Raw genomic sequence first — 23387 nt, forward strand, 5'->3', positions numbered from 1 at the left:
GGCGGGCGGTCCGTCAGACCCGGAGTATGCAAAGGAGCGTGTGTGGTTGGAGGGCTGGCAATTTAAACAACAAGTCGCCCTTGGGGTCGGCTCGGCGGAAGCCTCGAGGACGGAGGGTCGGGAGCAGGGCCGGGCCGCGGTGCCGCGCGCGGCTTACCTTGACTCGGCCTCGAGGCGAGCGCGGGGCCGGCGTGCTCGGGGGCCGGGCGATAGCAGCGGCGGGCGGGTGGCGGCGGCACGGCTGTGGCGGCGGCGAGGGCGCGCCCGGGGCCTCGTCGCGCTCTGGCTCGGTGGCCTCGGCGGGCTCCGGCTCGCGCCGCGGCCGCGGCTGCTGCCGGGGGGCGCGGCGGGCGCAACAGAGCGGCGGGCGGCGGCGCGAGCAGCTCCCTCCAGTACCCGCGCAGGCGGCGGCAGCAGCGTCGTCGAGCGGTGCAGACAAAGGAGGGGCGGAGGGAGGAGACGGAGGGTGTGGGAGAGGCCGCTTCACCGGCGCGGGCAGGCGGGCGGCGGCGGCCGCGCTCCTCTCGCTCTTCAGCTGCGGGGACCGAGAGAGGGAGCTGTGCCTGAGACGCCAAAATCCCCCTTAGCGCTGCCCGCGGGAGGGGGAGGGGGCACAAGATGGCGGCGGCCAGTGGGGGGCGGGAGTTCAGCTCATGGATCTCGGCGGGCGGCGGAGGGGAGACCGGGCCGGCGGAGGCTGCGGCGGCAACGGGCGGGGGAGGGGGCTGATCCCGCGTCTCCCCTCAGCAGACAATACAAGCGCCTCAGAGCGAGTCCCTGAACCTGCCCTAGCCAAAATGGCGGCTGAGAAAGAGCGGAAGTGACGTAAGTACTCATTAGCATAAGAGGACTCATTGTCCAGCTAAGTGGGGGGGGCACAATACCCCTTCCCCATATGTCCCCCAGGGACAACTCCGTTATTCCCACTTGTGCTTGCACCTAACTTTTTCTCAGGGAGGGTGGCACCAGCACCCCCGACCCCGCCTAGGGAAAATTATATAATCCCCACTGAGGGGGAGCTCTCGCGAGAAGCAGGATTTGCCACTGACCCACTAGGAGGCGCCGCGAATAATGGCCGCAGTGCGCTTCCAGGGCCCAGGTTCGCGGAGGGCGCCTTCCACTGGCCGCAGCGGCGGAGGCACATGTAGAGAGCCGTAGCACCCACTGCACTCAGGTGGCCGTGCTGGGGATCCCTGCGCGGGCCCAGCTGGGCCTGGACTACATCTGGCGGGAGGGGGCGTGTGGGCAGCCCTGCGGCTCCACGTGCTGAGAGGCCCGCGCGCTCACTGGCTGGGCAGCAGCCAGAAGGGCAGAGGTACCTGGCCGGTCTTGCCCGACACCTTCCAGTCTTAAGTTGAGGTGTGAGGGCCTCGTGCTTCACACACGGACTTGAGGTGAGACAGAACCCCAAGGGTGATGCCTTCCTACTGGGGCGGGTTATTCAGTAGACAGGGGCTGTGTTTTACAGAGGGGGGATAGTTGCCCCTGGACTTGACATTCTTCCAAGGCAGGGATGGCCTCCTCTGTTTGGCCTGGAGAAAACAAATGGGATCCCTAGGGTGTTGAAGCCACTTGTGGAGGACTTGTGAAGCCTAAGCATGAGAAATGTTGCATACGGGCAGACCGCCTTGGTCAAGTTAGGTCAACCCCGGCCAACATATCTCAACATTTTAAAACCCACCTTTAATAGAACACATCTGAGAGTACACCACTGGCTCAACATACTGAAAAGTAGTACATGCCAATTGTGAGGCATTAACCAAGCTTGTTTTCTTAAGATACATTCTGTAAATACACTATCTTTTGCTGTTACTGTAAATTTCAAGGTAACAGTTTCAAACTATACTTAATACCCCCGAAGGAATCTTACCTTAATTGAAAATAGTACAAATTGTGGTTATATGTTGCTCAATGTAACCTTCAGTTAGTAGATTTAACAAGGTGTTTCATCCAACAGAGTATTTCATTAATTTCAGAAATTGTGATAAAGTACACCCTTAAAAGCCCAATCAGTATCTCAAAGAAAAACGATAGTTTGAAAAAGTTGTCAAAGAAAACAGAAAGTGAGGGGGCAAAGCATTTGGTTTAGACCATGATTTTCAACCAGTGTGCTGCAAGAATTCTAAAAACGTGCAGGATCTATTTAGTCAGGGGCACGCTTTCCCCTTAGATTGTCCAAAGTTGGGGGGGGAGACAACAGGCAAAACAACAACAGCTGCCTGGTGCGAATGAATCAAAATTCAGTTATTAGTTTATGTATACCATGAGATGAAAAAAGGTTGAAAATCACTGGTTTAGAAAGACAAAGATGATTCGACTATATGTTGCAGAAGACAGGCGAAAGCTAATATGAAGTAAACAAAATAATTCTATCTTAAGTGTAGATTTCCTTAGATATACTTAGATTTCACACAGTGATAATACAAAGGGAAAACATCTGGATTTCATCCTTGGCCTCATTTACAAAGTAAAAAGGGGTACTGGATTCACATGTAAATGATTTTAGTGTTTAAGTCACTGCATTTACTACAAAAATGCATCTAAATAGCCTGGATTCTTTTCTAAATAACTTCCAAATGTGAAAAGTCTTCACTGCTTAAACACTTTCTTTACTGTAAACTCCAACAGTTACAGTGTAGTCATGACTGTGGAAATAAAAACTGAGAAGATTAAAAAGGCAAAAGGTATCTGCTCCAGTTGAGGTCTGAGAAGGCAATACCAGCGGGTTCTCTGAGGCAGTGACTTTGTCTCTGCTCCATATACTTGACTATGAAAACAACTTTAGGTTTGCATGAAAAAGGATAATATTCTAAACACTTTATAAAAAGGGTGTTGTATTTCTATTAGGTTGGCTTAAAACTAATTTTACATCAAACAATGATGAATTTCATAGTTACTGAAGATGGGAAAAGTCGCTTCCCCATCTGAGGAAGGGGGGTCCCTGCTGGGCCACCGCACAGCTCTATGTAAAAGGGAGGTGGGGTAGTGAGGCCCTTTTTGTACCGTGTCCTATGGACTCAACTGTGGGAACAGGCAATGTCAAAATGCCACCAAACATTTAATACTCTGGTCGGATCTGCTAGGAACAGAAACGGGAGAGTCAGACTTGAGGTTTTCTTGACTTTAGCAACCAAATCAAGCCAGGAAAATGTAATAATCAGGAATACTGTTCACTAAATGGTTAGTAAACAACTTAGAGACGCCTCTTCCTTTTACTTGTGAAAGGAAGTTAACTGGAGCTTAAGCTTATATCCTCATATGTCTTACCCCAACCTTTTAAAGATGCTACATGATCCAAAAGCTTTGTTATAGTTAGAAACTGATTTTTTTTTTAATTACCTACTTTAACAAAGTAAACAGAATGTTTGCACTGGCTTGACTGAACAACTTAACTTGCATTTTAACTATCAAGAACACTTTTCTAAACAGAGAGAAAAAGCTATCGGAAAGGAACTTTTATCTTATTTTATTAGTAAAGATATATGCATTGTTCAGGATCCTGAAATAATATGAAAAGAAATATTTCATATTTATATGAAATATAAATATGAGAAAAATACTGATATAGTTTGCAAGATGTTTAAGAACTGCTGGAACGGCCACGTTTGGCTTCCATGTCGGCACTTTTCTCCACTGGCAGCAGGCGCTGCGTGGAAGGGGGAGGCAGCTGGGCTCTCAACTGCTGCCCGGGGTCCCCAAGTCGGACAGTGTTTTAAGGAGACTCACTTTGCCAGAGGAACTGCTTCATCAGTTCAAGAGCTACATGGCACCAAACTCTAAAACGGTGCTTTAAGTGTGCTGTTTAACCTGATTTAAGAAATGTGAGATACACTTTTAAAGAGAGGGCAAAGGCGTGTATTTCTTTTTCACTTCATATAGGAACAGTCATGTATATGAAGTAAATGTATATGAAGTCATGTAAATATAATCATCGGTATGATTATATTTAGCATTCCTCTTCCAACATCTAATAGGTACAAAGGGCTATCAGTTCAGTTTTTACAGAGAGTGTTTCACAGTTTTCCTCATGTGAGAAACTCTGCACTCAAACACTCTAATGGGAAGGCGGCAATGTTTTATGCAAAACCCCATGTGTGTTTATTTATAGGTCTTACTTCATACAGCAGAGTGGTACAGAGAATTGAGAACACTGCTCATTTCTCTAATTGAATTTGACATACAAAATGGAATTTCTTCAGAAAAAGAGATTTGCATGAAATTCACCTTACCTATGATTTATGTTCTAAGAGTACATTGCATAAAAATCAGCAACCAGGCTTCCTTTACGTTCAACTTGAAATGAACATGATAAATAGAAATGAATAACTTTCTTTTACGTAGTAGCAAAAAGAGTCAATAATCCTTTCAAGAAAGAGACTATTTCATTTCCTCCCAACTTGGATTCGCCGTAAACACGATCCACAAATGATATTGGAACCTATTAATAGTTAAAAAAAAAAAAACCACGTTAAGTCAGTCTTCAAAAACATGAAAAAGGAAGCATAGCAGGCATACAAAAATTACTAACACCATAGTAACAAGATTAGTTCTATGACAGCAATTCCTTCAGAATGAAGCGATTCCTCCATTTCTTACAGCATCTGTGTGTACCTCCAAGTCTTTACAATTAAACAAGCACTTTATTGTTCACAAGTAGGCTATACACATAAACAAATTGACAACTGTTTGAAAAGCATTGATCCTGCATATTAAGTTGGTTTACTCAAGTTTCAGACTGCACCATTTCAAGGAAAAATTATACTCCAAAAGTAAAAAGGCCTTTCACTTAATTTTTTTCACCAGTCTGTCAAATTTAGCCATTTCTTGTTATGAATAAGAGTCTTACTGTTAAACAAGGAAGAGTCTTCCAGAGAGTTCACTAGCAGGCTGTGAATATTACAGACTGCACCCCCACCCACAATTCTTAGCTTTTCATCTGCTCATAGGATATGGGCTACTCATCATTCATTTTAAAGTTGGGTGGCTTTGGGCTATGGCAAGAGGAAAAGCAGGAAACAGGCTCATCCCAGAATGCTGAGTGGTCAGAAGGGCAAGGATGGAGACATACCAGTCACTTCAAGTGTCTAAAAGGGAATGCTGCCTTCAGTTAATGTTTGTTTCTTTTAAAGATTTTATTTATTTTTAGAGAGAGGAGCAGGGAGGGAGAGAAACATCAATGTGTGGTTGCCCCTCGTGCGCCCCCTACTGTGGACCTGGCCGGCAACCCAGGTGTGTGCCCTGACTGGGAACTGAACTGACCCTTTGGTCGCAGGCCGGCATTCAATCCACTGAGCCACACCAGCCAGGGCTGATGTTTTAAATCTTGGTAGGTCAAATGTATTAATGTGAAAGGGATGTGAATTTTCACCCGCTAGTGCACGGGCATTCTAGAAAGCTGGAAGCCTTTCCCATTTATTTGGTAATTATCAAAATTAAACTTTTTATTATAAAAAACCTAAACCTTATTTCTTTATGAGGAATACACATACTATTCACCATCAGCTGCATACCTCGCCAACAGAATAATTCAGCTGTCTTGCCCGAACAATCATTTCCATCTGGAAGACATAGCCTTTAGAAACACATTTTTCTATTAATTTCTGTAGAACTTCTTTTCGGTATAACCTGTGTAAAATTAAAAAATATATAAGCACCTGGATAAATATACTTGCCTGCATGTATCCTTACCTTTCAAAAAGTTCACTGGTATTTCTAAAACCTGAAACTTTCACTAGCCATCTGTATACAGAAAAGTTCTCACAGTTGATTTTACATTTGTCTTGAACCAGAAAGGTCATGAAATATTTTGTAAATAATTAAAAAATGATTTCTTAGTATTTAAAAATATATTTTCTTTATTTTTAGAGAGGGGAAAGGAGGGAGAGAGGGAGACATCCATGTGTGGTTGCCTCTCGCCCGCTCCCTACTGGGGGACCTGGCCAGCAACCCAGGCATGTGCTCTGACTGGGAATCAAAAGGCAACCCTTTTATTCACAGACTGGCACTCTGTCCACTGAGCCACACCAGTGGGGGCGAATTCTTAGTACTGTTTATAGAACTATTCTCTTACTGTACTATCAGAAATTATAAAAATATAGTAAGGTGAATCATTCAAAGCAGAAGCACCTATTGTTTTACTTTTTAAATTTTCTTAAAATTTACTTTTAAAGTTGAAAGAATAGAAATGGTTCCAAATAACATAACAAGAGAGTTGATAGGTAATGAAGCAACAATATATAGTAGATGACAAGAAGAACCTAGTAATTAACAAGCATTTCCTCATAAATATTTGTGACAAGCATCTTTTTCTGCAGATCCACTAAATAAATTCCCTGGGATACACTAGCTCCCCCAGGATGTGCTTGGGTAAGCTAGGTGAAGACAGGAACCAGGCATCACAGGACTCGGGCACTCCTGGTGGGACACGGCTATCACCGCCTGATGTCACCGTTAGGTACCTAAAACGTTTGAGTGGCTGCGCTCTAACTTCAGGTAGACTGCCGGTCCAACACAAAGCTCACCGCATTTACAGAGGCAGACCGGAGCGGCAAGTCCAGTGAGAGAACCCAGTGGCTTTCTTGAGGAGCTCCCTGTTTGCAGTCACTGAGGTGAACGAACAAACACTCCTCCCCACCCCACAGTCTCCGTTGAGAAAGCAGGCAGCAATTTCTCTTGGTCTTTTTGGAACAAGTTAGGGGAGGCAGTTTGGCCTAACTACGTTCTCTTCCCAGGTAAAGGCCACCTGGATTTGCAATGCCCAAGGCGGGGAGGTGTGGTTAACCTCAAGTTGCAGTCTTTTTGAGTTTCCACTTATTTTGTAAAAGGCACAGGGCCCCTAAATACTGGGAAATCTAGTGACAATTAACAAACTTTAAGGAGAAGTTGAACTTTAATAAAGCATGCATTTAACAAGTCACTACTCTTGGAAGAGACAATGAACTATTTAAAAGTAGTGAAACTGATGGGCTCACTTGTGCGTGTACCTGTGTCTGCTCTGTCTGCTCTGAAGTTTGCAGAGGACACACCCAATCGCTGCTCTCGCTGAGAAACCCCCGGAGCTCCAGGCCACCCCTGGTCCTCGCCCCTGCCTAATATCTGGTAGCAGTGCAGCGGCACCACCCGTTCTCTGCCGTTTTTCTAAACGGCAGTGTCCCCATGTGCTGCTGCTGCACCTATTTTATGTAGTTGTACGTCTTGTCCCATCAGAATGTGTCAATGCCACGAGGACAGGGACTTTGACTCTTGTCCAGTGCTGGGCATGCAATAAATACTGGCCGACTCTAAAACGAATCACCTTTTAGCTCTTTGGAAAGCACCTGCAGAGCTTTCAACAGGGGAAGCAGGCTGAAAAACAAAGCCCCTATCGCCACAACCCTTGCAGCCACCCTGGGTCTTCCAAGTCATCACGCCTGTGGCCCATGAAGTCCACAGGGGCCCTCTGGCTGCAGAGATTCTGTGAGTGCCGCTGCTCTGTGCACCGTAGCTGCACAGCACTCAGGTAACACGTTATTCCTCTGCCTTGAAGCGAAGAACAAAAGGGAAACATTTACAGGCTCCGTCTGTCTTTTATAAACCAAATTCTGCTTTCTAATCACTACGTTTTAATTCTAGAGAGGCTTCATTTTCATTATTTAACCTCTAATTTGTGATGGCTCCACTCTTCATTTTTGGGGGTGAGGGTGGGGAAGAGGGGGCAGTTGCCCTGGCCTCATGACCATTTTTATTTTACCAACTAAGGACACAAAAAAGAAATGTTCCTTCCAACCCTCTCGGCCTTACTGTCCCTGAACTGATTTGCTCTAGACTCGCAGTCATGCTACGGGCACCGGTTGCCTCCAATAGCCAGCTCCCAACGGTGTGTGTGAATTCTAACAAAGGATCAAAAATCAACATTATTTAATGGAAAAAGTAGATATCAAGTAATATAAATTATTAACTAATGCACGGGGTTTGGGCCTTAAAAGATAATAAACAGGCATCTTACAGTTTCAGAGATTTAAAAAAAATCTGGCAGGCTCTAATCTTTTGGCGTGGTCATATAAAACAATTCCTCAACCGCAGCAAATCTAAAATTAAACACATACATACCCTGCTGCACCGCCCCCCCCAATAAACAAAAACAGAACCCCCAAGGGACCTAGCAGGAGGCTCTGCACCCATCACGTAAGAATTTTTATAAAACACACATGGAGAGCAAGGTGACAGATGGCTCTGCATAAGCAGTGCAGATTTTAAACTTTTCTGGGGCCACCGTGGCAGATGTCCATGGGAATGGCAGAGACCTCTGGAAGAAGCGGCGGCCTCCAGAGCACCACCCGGCGACAGTGTTCAGAGCGAGCAGTGAGGGGGCACCTTGGGCCTCTCGGGCTGGACACTGATACTAACGCAAACAAGCACACCGACCTGAGCCACGCCTTGGCTCCTCTTTAAAATGAAGAAGCACAGTATTTTTGTGAAGATGCTTAGGTTTTATTAGCAGCTTCTAAGGAACTTCACCCTTTTTAGTGTTCCAGAACAAAAATAGGGTAGAAATGAAAAGCATTTCTTTTAAAGTAAGCCATTGTAAAGCAAGAAATTTAGGCAAGCAGTTATAAATAGTAGAAATAGAAAGTTACAGTTTTCACTGTACCTGAAACTTCCTGTTAAATCAGATGCTCCGGGTCTCAGCAAAATCTGAGTTATAAAATTGGCCCCACGGCTGTCAAATAAAACAGATTTTCTTTATAAAATCGTTTCTAAGCAAGAGAAAGACATCCAAGAGCAAAGTACTAAAAATGCTACAGCAGTTTCATAAATAAATGTACCACAAGTTTACAAAAATATTAATTTTATAGGACAAAGAAATCTTTAGTCAGTGAAAAGAGATCTGTCTTAGTCTGCTTGGGCTGCCATAACAAGATACTAGACATGGTGGCTTAGCAGACACTTCCTCTCCACATCCCTGGGGGCCAGAAAGGCTGAGACACCGAAGAAAATCTTCCTTGCTCACTGTGGCTGCCTTCTAGCTGTGCCTCCTGAGGGGGAGGGTGGGGCTGACGAGTAGACTCAAGCTCTGTCTCTCTTCGAGGGGCAGGAATGCTGCCAGCCCCGCCCCACTCTCAGGACCTCATCCACACCCAGTGGCCTCCACCACTCTTGGGGTAAGGCCTCTAACAGGAACTTTTAGAGGCCCTAACAACGGCTCAGGGCTTGTAAACTCAACTAAGTATCAACCAATTACAAGCTATTACTGACCAATAGCTATTATTAACATTTCAAAAAGGTGTGACCTGCTCTTGGAGAAGGACTTGGGTATTGCAGCTGTTTTATTGTGCTCAGATTCAGAAAAGTTCCCAGGGGAGAAAGTTTCCAGGGCCAAGGTAACCACCAAGGCCCTGTTTATTTTTACATAAACAACATCATTAGGGATATAGCTGGGATAATGGCTAACAAAAACTTTTCCCCCTTCAATTTGCTCCTAAAGGCTACCAAAAAAATAAAATGAAATAAAAATAAAAATCCAGGACATTAACACCTAAAATGTGTGTAATCTAAGGAATGTGAGTGCATGTGTATGTATTTGTCCATCTGTTTCATGTATTTTTATTTTCTTAAAAAGATTTTTTTTAAGAGAGAATGGAAGGGTGGGAGAAAGACAGGGAGAGAAGCATCAATGTGTGGCTGCCTCCCACAGGCCCCCAAATGGGGGCCCAGCCTGCAACCCAGGCATGTGCCCTGGCTGAGAATCAAACTGGTGACCTGCACACTGCCCTTAAGATGCCACTTAAAGAAGCCGGCCTCGCTTTCCAGAAGGTGAAGCACCAAATGCAGAACCAAGAGGGCCAAGCCGCCAACCGGCTCCGACTACTGGCTGAGTGAGGACATCTCGGGCCTTCCAGCACAGCTGGCTCTCCAGCTGGGGCGCTGTGAGGAGGAGCCCAGGGGAACCAGCAGAACCACCGGCCACTTCCAGAGCCAGGGGCAACTGTAAGCAGTTGTTTTACTTAAGTCACTAAGCCTTGGAGTGGTTTGTTATACAGCAAGAAGAAACTGAAACAGCAGATTTATTTCCATTTTATGACGAGGAAAGAAATGCTTAGAAAAGGTAAAACATGCAAAGTGACACAGGTAAGTAAATGAAACAATCAGGATTTTAACCCCCTGACTCCAAAGCCTCACTACTTTATAAAAGTTGAAATCATAAAGTGTTTTACATACTTAAAAATAATAAAAAATACAGATGGAAAAAACTACCTACATAGTGCCAAAATATACATAAATAGCTCACTTAAAATCAAAGCTGAAGGTCCGATAGAATAAATTTGGGCTCAATCACACCATTTTTACCACAGGTTCAAAGCTTTATGCTGATTTTTCCTTAATGAAAAATATCCAAAATAAAATACTATAATCATAGGAAAAATTGTAGGTAAGAAGCTGCATGGAAATATTTACTGGGTGTTGTACTCTGATCCCACAAATCCCAAGGCAGCATGGTAATTTAATCTAAATACCAGTTTTAAGCATATTTACAGTATAGTAGTTACACTAAAAAAGAGAAATCATACATAGCACAAGTATTTTATTTACCTGATTAATTTTCTTTTCAAATCCCAGCCATAAACACCGCCATTTCCCTTGTAGCGAGTTCCAGAGACAATGTCAAAATTACCTTCCTTTTGCTTCCTGTAGAACAAATAAATTAGCTGTTAATCAGAGAAAGCTATTGAGCTTTCAATAGTTATTTTCCAGAGCCACACAAACAAGACTTCTAAGACTTACAGCTAGAAAATAAAAATGCCAAGAAAGCAGAGGAACTATACTGCCGCATGATCTTTCCAAGTGAAGCTCAAACCTGTTTCCCTTTATTAATACTTAACAGTACATTTGCTGACTGCACCATGGGAAACCACCCTAAAATGTAGGACTGAAATTAAATTTCCCTGAAGTGAGCAATACTAAAACAGCCTGGTAACCTTCTAGACCTCTTTGTTTATAAGAACTCAAAAAATGAGCACACCTCTAGGGTTTTAGGTCGCTTTTACAAAACTGGAATCCAAAAACAGTACATTTTTAACTTGCTTTCTATCAGTAAATAATACACATGGAATCATGGAGATCCCTAGCAGGGGTGTCAAATTTATTTTTACTGGGGGCCACATCAGCCTCACAGTTGCCTTCAAAGGGCCGAAATAATTTTAGGACTGTGTAAATGTAGCTACTCCTTAACTGTTAAGGAGCTGAGATTACATTCGGCCCTTTGAAGGCAACCTCAAGGCTCATGTGGTCCCCAGCAAAGATGAGTTTGACACCCTGCCCTGCAGGACAACAGAGGCTCTCCCTCCTCTTTTTCAAAAGCTGCGGAAATACTCTGCAGAACACTGGACCCATGCTCTCCTATGCTTGTTTCCGAGGTGGGCGCCCCCTTCCAGGAACACAGCCGCAGTGAGTTGTGCGGCAGCACCCTCCTAAGTGTGCGTCCTGGTGCTCAGACCACCTGCAGTAGAGCATGGCAGGGCGTAAAACAGTTCTGACAGATCTCAGAAATTACTTTCTAAAAGGTTTTAGCAACTTACTTCCTCGCAGTATTTGAGTGTGCTCATTTTCTACAATCTTACTGGTGCTGGATGTATTGCTGGATTTTTTTTTAATTCCTCACCTGAGGATAGGTTTTCAGAGGGGGTAGGGGAGAGAGAGACATCAATATGAGAAACATCCATCAGTTGCCTCCTGTATGCACCCTTACAGGGGATCGAACCCGCAACCTAGGTAAGTGCCCTGAAAAGGAATCAAACCCCCAACATTTTGGTGTACGGGACGATGTTCCAACCACTGAGCAGCCTGGCCAGGGTGCTGGATGCTTTTAATTTTGATAAACTAATGGGTCATAATAACGTGCAATTATATTTAATGTGCATCGCCCTGACGACATCCCATGGTGACGATCTTCTCTTAGGTTTATTAGCCATTTGGATTTCTCCTACAGATGGCCTGTTTGTATCTCGCCCGTTTTCTATTCCCCTGGTTCTATTTCCTTAACAAGTCAAAGAGGCTTTGTGTACTGGAAATATACACAGAGGTGAATTATCTCTGCGCAGAGATCAAAAGACAAAAAATTCTGGGCCACCAGGGAGCAGGCAGAGGGGACACAGCACTTCGGGTGAACTAGAAATGGGAAGAGTGAGCCCGCAGCATAGAGAGCAGCAGCAGAGAGTGCCGAGGGGAGAGAAGCAAGGCAAGTTCGGAAAGGGAGGCGGGGGCCAGATCACAGGGCAGTTTCAAGGGCAAAGAAAAGCAGTGTGGATTTTTTCCCCATGTGTTAATGAACTATTCTAAACAGTGGAGTGACATGATTTGACTTTGTTTTTGTGTATTTAGCTTATATTCAAATCAGTTCCCAAATTTTTATTGAGAGGAAGGTTCTGTGGCCTCTTGGTTTCCTAGGAATATAATTATAGCACCTGCAATATAATTTTTGTATCCTTATCGATATTTGTACTAGATTGTCTTACTACTTAAAATCGCCATGTTTAATGGTAGCTGGTACGCCTATCTTGATGAATTTATTAGAAATGATTCCGTCTTTCACCATTTAGCGAAATGTTTATATTAGGACTGGGTTATCTTTATTGTGTTGAATAGTTTCCTCTATTTCTATTTTAAAGTTTTTACTGGAAATAGCTAGTGAATTTGATCAAATACCTTTTGGCATCGACAGACTTGATCACACTGCTTTCTTTGTTAGCGTGATAAATTAGGTTGATGAGTTCCTGAAGATGAACAACTCTGGCATTCCTGGAGTACACCCTATCTGGTCATGGCGCTTTACCCTTATGATGCAGGTCTCAATTCCACGTAACAGGAAGTCACCTGCTATCTTTTTATGTCTGGAATAATCTAGGTAAAGGAATTATCTGTCCCTCAGGGTTCCGAAAACACACCATTTAGTCCCACATCTTAAATACTTGTGAGTTTGAGATTCAAAGTCTATACATTTTATTTCTGATAGCAAATAAAATAGCATGTTCGTTTTTAATTAATGAAGAATAAAGAATGAAAATAAGCCCTGGCTGGTACAGCTCAGTGGCTTGAGCACGGGCTGCAAAACAAAAGGTCGCAGTTCGATTCCCAGTCAGGGCACATGCCTGGGTTGCGGGCCAGGTCCCCAGTAGGGGACGTTCCAGAGGCAACCACACATCGATGTTTCTCTCTTTCTCCTTCCCTTCCCCTCTCTCTAAAAATAAATAAATAAGATCTTTAAAAGAAATGAGTGAAAATAAGTCCAAAATCAATATAAGATAAATGATTTGAATTGGACATTTTTTCCAAATATTAGAATTACCTACCTAATGAATTCAGGAATAAATTTTGGCTGAAATTTAGAAAAAATAAAGAGTAAGTCAGTAAAACAGATTAAGACAACGATAAATTACTAATAAAGAAATACACCACTTACGTGGTGTGAGAGATCAGCATCCATAATAATTATGTAATTTCCTGTGGCATGCTTCATTCCATGAATATATGCAGTTCCTAAAAATGAAAATATTGATCTCCATTAAAGAAAATCACTGAAAATGTTTACATATACATTTGAACAGAGAAGAAATTATTAAGCACTGAAAAGTACAGTTAGTCTTCTAAAGGTGATCCTGAACTATAATTAAATAGTTTTATTCTCAATCAAACACATCTCTCAATTCCATTCTCTGTCCCCACCTTCCCCTTAGTCCCAGGCACCATCTTCTGATGATCTCTCCCTACCAAGTGTCCCCACTTCCGCTCTCCCCATCTCTCCTGCCCATTTCCACGGACGCTACCCACCCTGTCAGTATCTTCTACCCCAGGGGCAGCCTGGAGCACTAGAGCCCTGCTCTGCTACTGGGGGCCAAAGGCACAGCTATCAATTACTTATTTCTGCACGCTCTGACCCCAGCCCCTCAGTGTCTCACTAGCAAGACTGACTTCTTCTGCCTTATTGTGTTCAGAAGTGACCGTAGCAGCTTTCTGAAAACACCTCGGACTTATTAGTAATCCTTGGTCACGTCCATGGCTGTGTCCAAATTCCTTCAATCCCAAACGACCTTCTGGACTCAGGCATGGGGGTATTCAGAACATCTGATGAGGCCAGCTACCTAACAGATGTCAGGACACCAGACATCCACATTTTCAGAACTGTGCTTCCCCTGTGCTCCCCGTTTTTCAGTAAAATTATACCAATTCTCAACATAAGCAACTGTGACTAACAACAGAAATAAGGGCCTTTAGGTTGTCTCAGAATGGATCAGCTCAGTTGAGATTTTCTTTATGTTTAAAAGCTAGAAAAGCTCTCTCTTTAATACATAAGAATACCCTTTTAAGACTTACAACTTAACATTTCCCAGCATCGCAGGGCATTTCTTTCCCAGGCTCTCTTGTCAGCTGGCTTCCATATAGCTATGGGAGGGGGAGGGGGAGGAGGGGAACGTCTGGGTAGCCTCCCTCTCTTGCTCTGCCTCCCAGCGCTGACTGTGTATCCTCAATGGCTCCAACTCCCGCCAGGTAGCCCAGCACCATCAATTCTAGCTCCCTCTGGGCAGCCTGGGTTGGTTCCTGGATTCTAAAACCAACACCTCCTATTGTTGCTCCATCTTTGGGTAATGTCTGAGTAGCCTCACTGTTTTGTTTGGCTTCTCAGCAGTCCCTTCACCCATGTAACCAGATTCTCTGGGTTAAGTTCTCCATGCTGCAAAGGTTACATACAGTGTTTTCCCGAGTAGGCCTTGACTGATATGGGCAACTCAAGCCACTGAAATGTCATTAAGATCACTGAGAACCATCAAAGGAGGTTGCTGTTATTTCCGTCCTGCTCCAAAATAGGAAAACGCTGAACAAACTTCCCCAGGCAAGAGGCAGGTGTAAGGGGTGAGAGGCTCACCTAGTCCCAACTTTTTCTCCCGGGGCCTCAGAAGCTGTAAGGATAAGAAACAACATTTTGGTACAAATGATAAAAAGTCTATTAAAATTATTTTTTTATTCATATAAGTGCTATTCATTTTAACAGAAATATAGCTGCATTTCTTAGACCTTAGAGCAGAGTATATTTAACATTTGTTTGCCAAACTAAAAAAAGCATTTAGTAATCAAATTAGTTTAACAGCTTTTAAGGGAAAGCAACTTTTTTTCAGCTCAACCTCAAAATAAAAGCCAAATTTACAGAGAAATTTTTTTGGTGCTATCCAGGAAACTCTGTAAACAATGTTTTTACGTTGATTTATCATTGTGAACATTATTAATGCCCTCCCAGGAAAACTGCGGGTCTCACTTACTCTATGCGTTTTTGGAACATTCGGTGGCCCGGTTTGCTTTTTTGATCCCCTCTGTGATTTTAAATGTCTGTATCGTTCTTCCTCCAACAACTTATCCCAACTTCATGCTTCAATGATCCCATCTCATTCTCTATGCGCCAATGGCGAGAAGGTTGTAGGTTCTCTTTTCTTACAGTTTTTTCAATTACTTAGTCTTCCTACATTTTTTATTTTATATATAAACCCTAACTTAGTTGATGTTTCTTTTTATCTGAAAACTCTTGAAAGGGTAGAACACCAAGCTTTCGACTCTGTTGTAAGGTTCTGGGATGAACAGCTCGGGCAGACCCAACACCACTTTTCTCATCCTTTGCTAGTGTACAAGCGGGTGCCCCAGACCACGGATCTCTAAACAAAGTCTTTTCAGTCCCAGTCACCCTGGATAAATTTTTGTACTACACGTACGCTGCTCTAGGCCTTGGGGGGAGAAGAGGAAGAAATATAGATAAAATATATTCCTGCTGGACAGCAAGACAGTCAATCCCCTGTAATCACAATTCACTGAGCAGAGTCAAACAAGGTATGTCAGATTTTACTTGACTTTGTCACAGTGACAAAATACTGAGCCCCTCTGATCTTGGCCCTGAAAAAGCCAAACTTTTAAAGTTCACCTTAGATTTCCCATAACCCTATGTTTCAGCTGGGAAAGTTTGTGCTTCAAATAAAAAATAATTTTATTATTTACAAGGTTTAGAACATTTGGAAGTTCACAAACTGTCAGGTATGTTGCATACGACAGGACTACGGGGCAGCTAAAAGAATGAGGCCTTTCGGTGACAAAAAGTCTCCTGGACACTAGAAAGTAACCACGGTACGGAAAGGCTACGTTCATATTTAAAAGCATAAACACGAGCACGACACCTAGCTCTAAGAGGGGGACACACGCACACCCACGCAGAACGGCAGCATGCGCCGACCGCTGCTGGGCTTCACCCCGGGAGGCACTGCGACGCTTCCCCAGGAAAGCTGCTCCTGGTCCATCTCGGTTTCATCGGTGCCATTTACACTGTATACCAGGAATGCGCTTGTTCATTTCTTGTGTAATGACAAGTTCAGATTGCTTCATTTAGTGTGCTTCACCTTCAGCCCCTCGGTTCCTCTCCTTCCTGGGCCGCCACCCCCGGAGCCACCCTGCTAGTGCGCTGTGTGGCCCAGGCAGTGGACACTCACAGCAGAGCCCACCTGGCCTGGCCCAGCTGTTGTGAGAAGGAGCAGCGATTGTTACCGGACGGGGCCTGACCCTGAGCTGGTCTGCCTCTGGCCGACTGTAGCGCGTGGGTTCTTGACTCCATGTAGGAAGGATTTCACAACGTGAGTCCGGGTGACTAGGAGGATGCGTTCATTAAAGCTGGGGACCGTGAAACAAGGAGGGGCTTCGAGTAAAAGAAGCAGCATAAGGCTGGGCTGCCTTATTAGCACACTTGGAAGTCAGAGAAAAGGGGGCTTTGGGGATGCGTTCAGGGGATTAGCCTGGGACAATTAGAGCAGGGGTGTCAAAACTCATTTCCACTGGGGGCCACATCAGCCTTGCGGTTGCCTTCAAAGGGCCGAATGTAATGTTAGGACTGTATAAATGGAACTATTCCTTAATTAGGGGCAAGGAGCTCAGCTCTGCCGCCGGGTAGAAACAGATAAAACAAGGTGGAGGGCAGGATTTGGACAGTGGGCCTTGTGTTTGCCACCTGTGCCTTAGAGTTTAGGAGACACCTGCCTGTGGGGGCAGAAGGAGGAAAAGAAAACGGCGTGGGCTGCTCCCCTGAGAGAGAAGGCTCGCGCTGGGTTCTTTGTCTCGAGGCTTTTCTCTCTCTCGAAGGTGGGAATCTTAGGGGAAGTCTCAGCAGCATAAGCATCAGTTCTCCAGGTGTGCCTTTTCAGGGTCATGGTCTCTGCTGACTGGTCGGTGACCGGGCAGGGGTCTTTAGTCACTGCTGTTGGTCCTGGCATGGCCTACCTGGTTTCGCCGCTTTTCTGGGCCTGGAGCTGAAAAAACTGAAGCCTAGACGTTCACTCTGCAGAGGAAAGGCCAGGGGAGGAGAGGCCACCCTGGAGGCGCGGTCCCTGGTTTCCCAGTTTTCCCCCCGCAGGCACTGGGGCCTTCCCCAAGCCCAACTGTGCTCTGCTCCTCCTTTGCAGTCCTTATCGTTGAACCCCACACCCCCACACCAACTTTTTGGCTGTGTGTGTTTTTTGTTTCATGAATTATCTATATTTGTACACTTGATATTTTTGTTAGAGAAAATTTGGTACTTGGGGATGACCAAAATATTTTATTGTAATAACTTAGACCTCTCAATCCTATACAGTTATGTTTGATGTTTCTAAAGTAATGAACACATCGTACTGTACGGACGCAGATGCGAGCAAAAACCAGGTCCGTCTTCTTGTTCCTTCGTGCTGTGGCCTATGACCGACCTCACAGCCCTTAAGAAGCACAGCACAGCCTTCTAGTCAGTGACGGCCTCTGTTCCTTACTTTTCTTGGTGACGGCCAGGACGACAACTGAGATGAGCATCAAACCGGGGACAGTGCCCGACCACCAGCCGGTTACGGCCCCTGGTGCTATTGCATTCTTTGTCCCTTTGTCTTTTCGGCCCTTAGTGCCTGAGTGGTATCAGCAGAGTAATTTGCACAGAACTGCTGGCTGCTGCTGACTTCAGGTCGGGGGGTGAAGCGAACCCCACACAACGGAGGCATTCAACACGGAGAGGGTGGAGCCCTCCACAGTCCCAGGTCTCCCTGCCCTGTACCCCGGTTAGCAGTTCAGATCATATATTCCTGATTTTTCTACAGTCCCACCTCTGCCCTTTATGAGTTAGCCGTGCAGTCTCGGGAAGTGAATTAGCCCTCTTGTCTGTTTCCTCATTACAGAGTTTGTTTGTTTTATTTTTAAAAAATCTGCCTTGGCTTTTTCCTGAAACATTCATTTTAACTAGTTTGACAGGCTAGCTGACAAGTATCTGGGCTGAACCACTTTATCTGAGAAAAATAATCATTTTTATCCATCTTTCCCCTCAACTAAACACGCATGAGTCACTTAAAAGCAAGTAAGTGCCAGCCCTGGCAAGGCCTCACCCTGAAAAAACGGTTTCCAGTTTAAGTGATTCAAAGGTCAGCCCTGGCAGGTGTGGCTCAGTGCACTGAGTGCTGGCCTGTGCACCAAAGAGTCACTGGTTCAATTCCCAGTCAGGGCACATGTCTGGGTTGTGGGCCAGGTCCCCAGTAGGGGGCATGCAATAGGCAACCACACATGGATGTTTCTCTCCCTCTTTTCCCCTCCCTTCCCCTCTCTAAAAATAAATAAGTAAAAAACCTTAAAAAATAAAGAGTAATAAAATAATGAGTGAATAGGGAATTGCCCTGGTACTATAGGAAAATCACCACAGTAAATGCAAATTTTTTCCTTATTCATTTGAATTTTATTGGGTTGATGGGGAAAATGATGGGGCAAATAAAAATGTTGTTTTAGAATTTGCGAAGGTCAATTTAGTGGGCAGTCCCTACTAATTCATCAATCAATTATATCTCAAGGCTAAGCTTCTATGACATAAATATTCAAAATATGGCCAGGCTGATGCCCCCAGATTAAACAGCAGCATGCAGCTTCAGAGCACTCTGTGGGTGACAAGCGTGCCCCACTGGCCGTGGCCCAGAGGCTCTGAAGGAGAAGCCAGGGAACTGTTGCCAAAACCATGAACCATCACTGAAGTCACTGCTGGAAGGCTGAAAATCTGCCAGTTGTCACCTCCCTTTGTCCTCCCTCCTCAGCGGAAGGTACTGGGGAGGCTGGAGGAGTGACCGATCTGTGAGAGACCAAGAGTCCTGGCTACAGGACAGGTTTGCCACGCATGTAACCAGAAACACAGCTCCCTCAACTCTTCCCACCAACCAAGATCTCCTCCCATGAAACAAATTAATTTAGACTAATCAAGAATGCTGGGACCCAGTGACTATTTTTTATGATGCAAGTGCCATTTCTTGAAATGCAAATATCAATAAAGGTTCTCCAAGAGACTTCTTTATGTCTACCCCCTGGTTCTTTGTTGGGAGGAGGGGACAATTTTGCCCCTAAGGGGACATCTGAGAAAGTCCTGAGACATTCTTGGTTGCCGCTCCAGGAAGGAGGGTGGCTAGAGACCAGCGTTGATGCCAAACATCCCACAACACAGAGAACAGCCTCTCAGAGCAAGGAACGCTGGGCCCCAAATGTCCACAGTGCCAAGGCTGAGCAACTCTGGTCTATGTGAGTCACAATGCCGTACGCTTCAAATGTGTCTTCTAATTAGACATGGACTTAACTGTATGCTTTGGCCCAAGAATGAGCTGAAGTCAAGCTCACTAATATTCTCAAACATATTAAAATCCAAGCCAGTGACTAAAAACACATACATACATGTATTCACATATATAAGAAGCCATATTTAGGTACTCATGTACATATGAAGCCACATATATAATGAAACCAAGGGAATGAAACTATTATAAAATGAACACTACATCTGCCTAACTTACTCCCAAAGAAGAACAGGCGTCGAGGTGGTGGAAAAATCTAAAGTTTAAGACTCAGAAAGTCAACCTACTCCCACAAGACTATTCTACCAGTAAAAATAAACATAAAAATTCCAAGTCCCCTGAAAAGCCATTCCTAGTCCCCAGGAAAAGAGCCACTTTCCTCTGTTACAAGCTTTCACCTGCAGGCAGTATTTGCTCCCAAAAGCACGAGGCCACCCCGAAAAAGGGAGCAGCAGGAAAGACCAAGACACACACCAACCGCAGCCTCATTCTATTACCTTGTCAAGTCAATGTCATGCTTTAATTTCGTCCTTCCAGAAAATTTGTCTGCAGGATGAGTCATAAAAACAGTTCATCCCAAGACTATTTTGCTCTACCACTACTGACCCAACACATCAGAAAGATGTGAAACCTCAAGCACAACGGAAATGCACCGAAACCCCAACTGTCTAAGTTGCTCTTTGTCTTCCTGGACCGTTCAGGACTGAACTTGAGCACCGTTCATCTCTCATCCTTCCCCTACAAAAAACCGAGACTGCAAGACGGAAAAAAATTCACGTGACTTACAATTTTGTCTGAACCATAGATCTTCTCCAACTGCTCGGCAACGTCCCTTGTTCCATCTGGGCTTCCGTCGTCTATGATGATAATTTCATAGTTGATTTCACTAAAATGAAAAACAAATGGAATTTGCATTGTTTGAATCCAGTACTGTCAAATTAAAAAATTAATTTTAAAACTACTAATTCTTAACCAGTAGTGGAAATATATTTCCATATTAATCATCAAGGAAAACGTCAACTAACAAATGAAATGTCAAATATTCAGTATGTCACCTCCAAACTCAGCATGTTGCTGGAAATGCTATTATAAAGTCCTAAGATGTTAAAATATTCTGATGGAAACCACACTTTTCAGTTAAAAAAAAAAACCTAGTGATTTATATATGTAATATATATGACTGGATATCATATGAAGTTTTACTTGCTTTGGAAATAGAACTGTGGAATCTTAGTAATAACCTTATTTATGCTATTTCAAAAGTATCCTTAAAAGACAACTCAAAATGACTGAGCAGCTCTGAGTGATTATTCTTTTTAATTCCCAAATGATTTAAAGAACACAATCAGGAGCAAATCCAACTTAATTTCACCCTTAAAAAACCCCACTTTAGAAGAGTACAACCTTTGACACCACTATTTCAAATCATTGTACCCATTATCCCACACTATCAAGTAAAAAGAAGTGGTACAGAACTACGAGAGTTCAATATGCTTCCAAATTAGCATCTCTCTGCTGTTCTCCATCTTCTTTACCACATAGTTTCTATTCTACGAACAAGCCCATACTTGGATGTCCCTGAGACACTGGCATGCCTGCCCCTACTCCCTGAAAAAAACATTTTTTGTTAACCTTATTGGGAAACTTAAGCGGAAAGAAAACGAGGTACAGCCAAACTCTCTCCCACACAACATTCTGTTTCTTCTTGGTCCTACTTCAGGAAACATGCAAGGAAGGTGCAACCAGAAAACACACTCCGCCGAAGGCTTAAGAAAGTCAGCCCCAGCGAACCTGCCAGAAAGCAAAACTCAGCCTATCTATTCTCTACCAGAAGGTAGGGTGACTCCAGCTTCCCAGCTGTGCCTTACATTTGGGCGTGTGCTTTACATGCCAGAACATGTAAGATGTGGATTCTAGTTGTTGTGATGAAAGAGCTATACTTCGTAAGCAAAATCATTCTTTCCCACTTCAAAGCACCCTTACCACCAGAGGGTGAGGTTGCTTAAAGGCATCAAGCCGATCAGACATCAATAAGGTAATGTGACTGCATCTGACAAGAAAACAGTTGTTCCTTCCTTAATCTTCATTTTGATTTAAAAAATCCACCCAGACTATAAAAAGATAAACTGCACTACAAAAATGTTAAAATGAAGCAAAAATACTGTATAATCAGAAAACAAACAGGAGCAAGACCAGCTACATGACAATTTCTCTAAGTTGGAAAGAGCTTGTAGAAATCAAAATAAAAAGATAATATAAAAAGAGATGAATAAAAAATTTGAAGAGCTTTCTATGTTAAGATAGTTATCTCATTAAAAAAAAACAACAAAAAACCCCAGAATGGCAATGTTTATTTCTTAACCACTATGATATAAACCTGAAACTAATACAAAAATAACTGAGTATAAACTGTAATTGAAAAATAAAGTAAAATAATATAATGGTGCAGCTGAAAAAATAAAAAACCCAGCAATACTTTTCACCAACTAGCATTTCAAATGATGGAAGTTTCCGGATACTCAGGTTGACTGGCTGTAGGGTAACAGGCACTCTCTGAAGAGCGCTGCGGAGTCGTAAACTGGCACAATCGTTTTTTAAGAACAATTTGGCAATAACTATCAACTTCTAGCACACCACTGTTGATCCAACAATATCACCGCGAAGACTTCATCCCAATGTGCCAGGAACAGTACGAGTGCTTGTTGCAACATTCACCTAATAGAGGAGCACTCGCTATGTGTCGAGCACTTTTCAAAATGCGGGAAACTGGTGTGAACAAAGTCCCCATTCTCATTTGTGAAGCAGAAGTAAAAAAAAAAATCTTTGAAAAGAATCTGTGTTCGTTGACACGACCCAGTTAGATAAAATATTCCATATGGAATATTACTTAGCTTTCAAAATAATTTGCTAAGTTTGTAGGTGCTGATGACATGGGATCATCACAATTTCTACAACACAGTCCCACCCTTGTAATCATAGAAACGAGTTGCTTTGCACCGACACCAAAATTTACCAAAGTCCTTTTTTTTTTTGTATAAACGCTTTCAAATTCAAACTGCAGGCCCCAGGTTCTAACGACCACAACAACATCCCCAATGATCAGCGAAGCTGCCCTTCTGCCGGCCCAGCAGCAGACACCCAACCTCATGCTTACATAAGCACTGGGCACCCGGGCGGGAGTGCGTGCATTCGCTCAGACTCCCGGCTCCCGCCGCCGATCCCGACCACCTAGACGGCGGAGTGAGGTCAGGCTCACAGCCTCGCCCTCGGTGAAGGAATCAGTCCTTTTGAAAAAAAGGCAGTGACCGATGGGGGGGGGGGGCAGTGTACATTAAAGATAAAAGGCTGTCTCGCAAAACCCAAGGGCAGCAAGGAGAACCGAGACACGGACTGAACCCCTGAAGAATCCGCCTCGGCGTCCCCCGCAGAGTGGCCCCCTCCCCACGACTTCCCCCCGCAGCCGCAGACCGACCCCGCAGGGCCGCCTAGCGCAGCCAACTGCCGGCAGGCCACCAGGCCGGGAAGCCAGCTCATCTCCTTCCCCGGGCAGGGCATGCTACCTCTCCGTGAAGCTTTTCACCAGCAGCCATACGATGAGCGGCAGGTTCTCGCGCTCGTTGTAGGTGGGCAATAGTACCGAGTACTTGTCCTGTCGCGGGTCGCGCCCCTCAGGCCGCCGCCGAGACTTCGGAGGGGTACGCCGGGCTTCTTTGGAGGCCATGGCGGAACTGCGCAAGACGTCGGAAGCGGAATGACGCGACGAGTGGGACA

The 23387-nt window shown here is 44.4% G+C and overlaps 2 protein-coding genes across 3 annotated transcripts in view; both read right to left on the minus strand.

Annotated features, from left to right (window-relative positions):
• The window catches only part of ADNP (activity dependent neuroprotector homeobox), a 31789-nt gene extending 31548 nt beyond the window's left edge, over positions 1–241 (minus strand). The window contains exon 1 of one of the 2 annotated variants that reach the window (XM_037167371.2): positions 158–241. The gene's annotated coding sequence lies outside the window, so the exon portion shown is untranslated. The remainder of the gene's footprint in view (positions 1–157) is intronic. The other variant, XM_037167381.2, reaches the window with a different exon arrangement.
• Positions 242–4093: 3852 nt separating this feature from the next.
• Positions 4094–23385, minus strand: DPM1 (dolichyl-phosphate mannosyltransferase subunit 1, catalytic). Its single transcript, XM_037167421.2, has 9 exons — positions 23177–23385; positions 20403–20502; positions 14897–14930; positions 13436–13512; positions 13326–13351; positions 10570–10665; positions 8630–8698; positions 5511–5625; positions 4094–4438 (listed from the first exon to the last, which is right to left on the minus strand). Exons 1-9 carry the CDS (start codon positions 23335–23337, stop codon positions 4334–4336), a joined length of 783 nt encoding a protein of 260 aa, XP_037023316.1. The 5' UTR covers positions 23338–23385; the 3' UTR covers positions 4094–4333.
• Positions 23386–23387: the final 2 nt, after the last annotated feature.

Source organism: Artibeus jamaicensis, unplaced genomic scaffold (assembly GCF_021234435.1).
Source record: "Artibeus jamaicensis isolate MK-2021 breed Jamaican fruit bat unplaced genomic scaffold, CSHL_Jam_final contig_685, whole genome shotgun sequence".
NCBI lineage: Eukaryota > Metazoa > Chordata > Mammalia > Chiroptera > Phyllostomidae > Artibeus > Artibeus jamaicensis.

Excerpts from the sequence above, each read along its gene's own strand:
- DPM1 (XM_037167421.2), bottom strand. The coding sequence starts at position 23,337 with ATGGCCTCCAAAGAAGCCCGGCGTACCCCTCCGAAGTCTCGGCGGCGG. Across the intron at positions 20,503-23,176 it reads GTGAAAAGCTTCACGGAGAG|TGAAATCAACTATGAAATTA; the intron begins GTAGCATGCCCT and ends TTTTCATTTTAG. Across the intron at positions 8,699-10,569 it reads TTGAAAAGAAAATTAATCAG|CCGTGGGGCCAATTTTATAA; the intron begins GTAAATAAAATA and ends TTTATTTGACAG.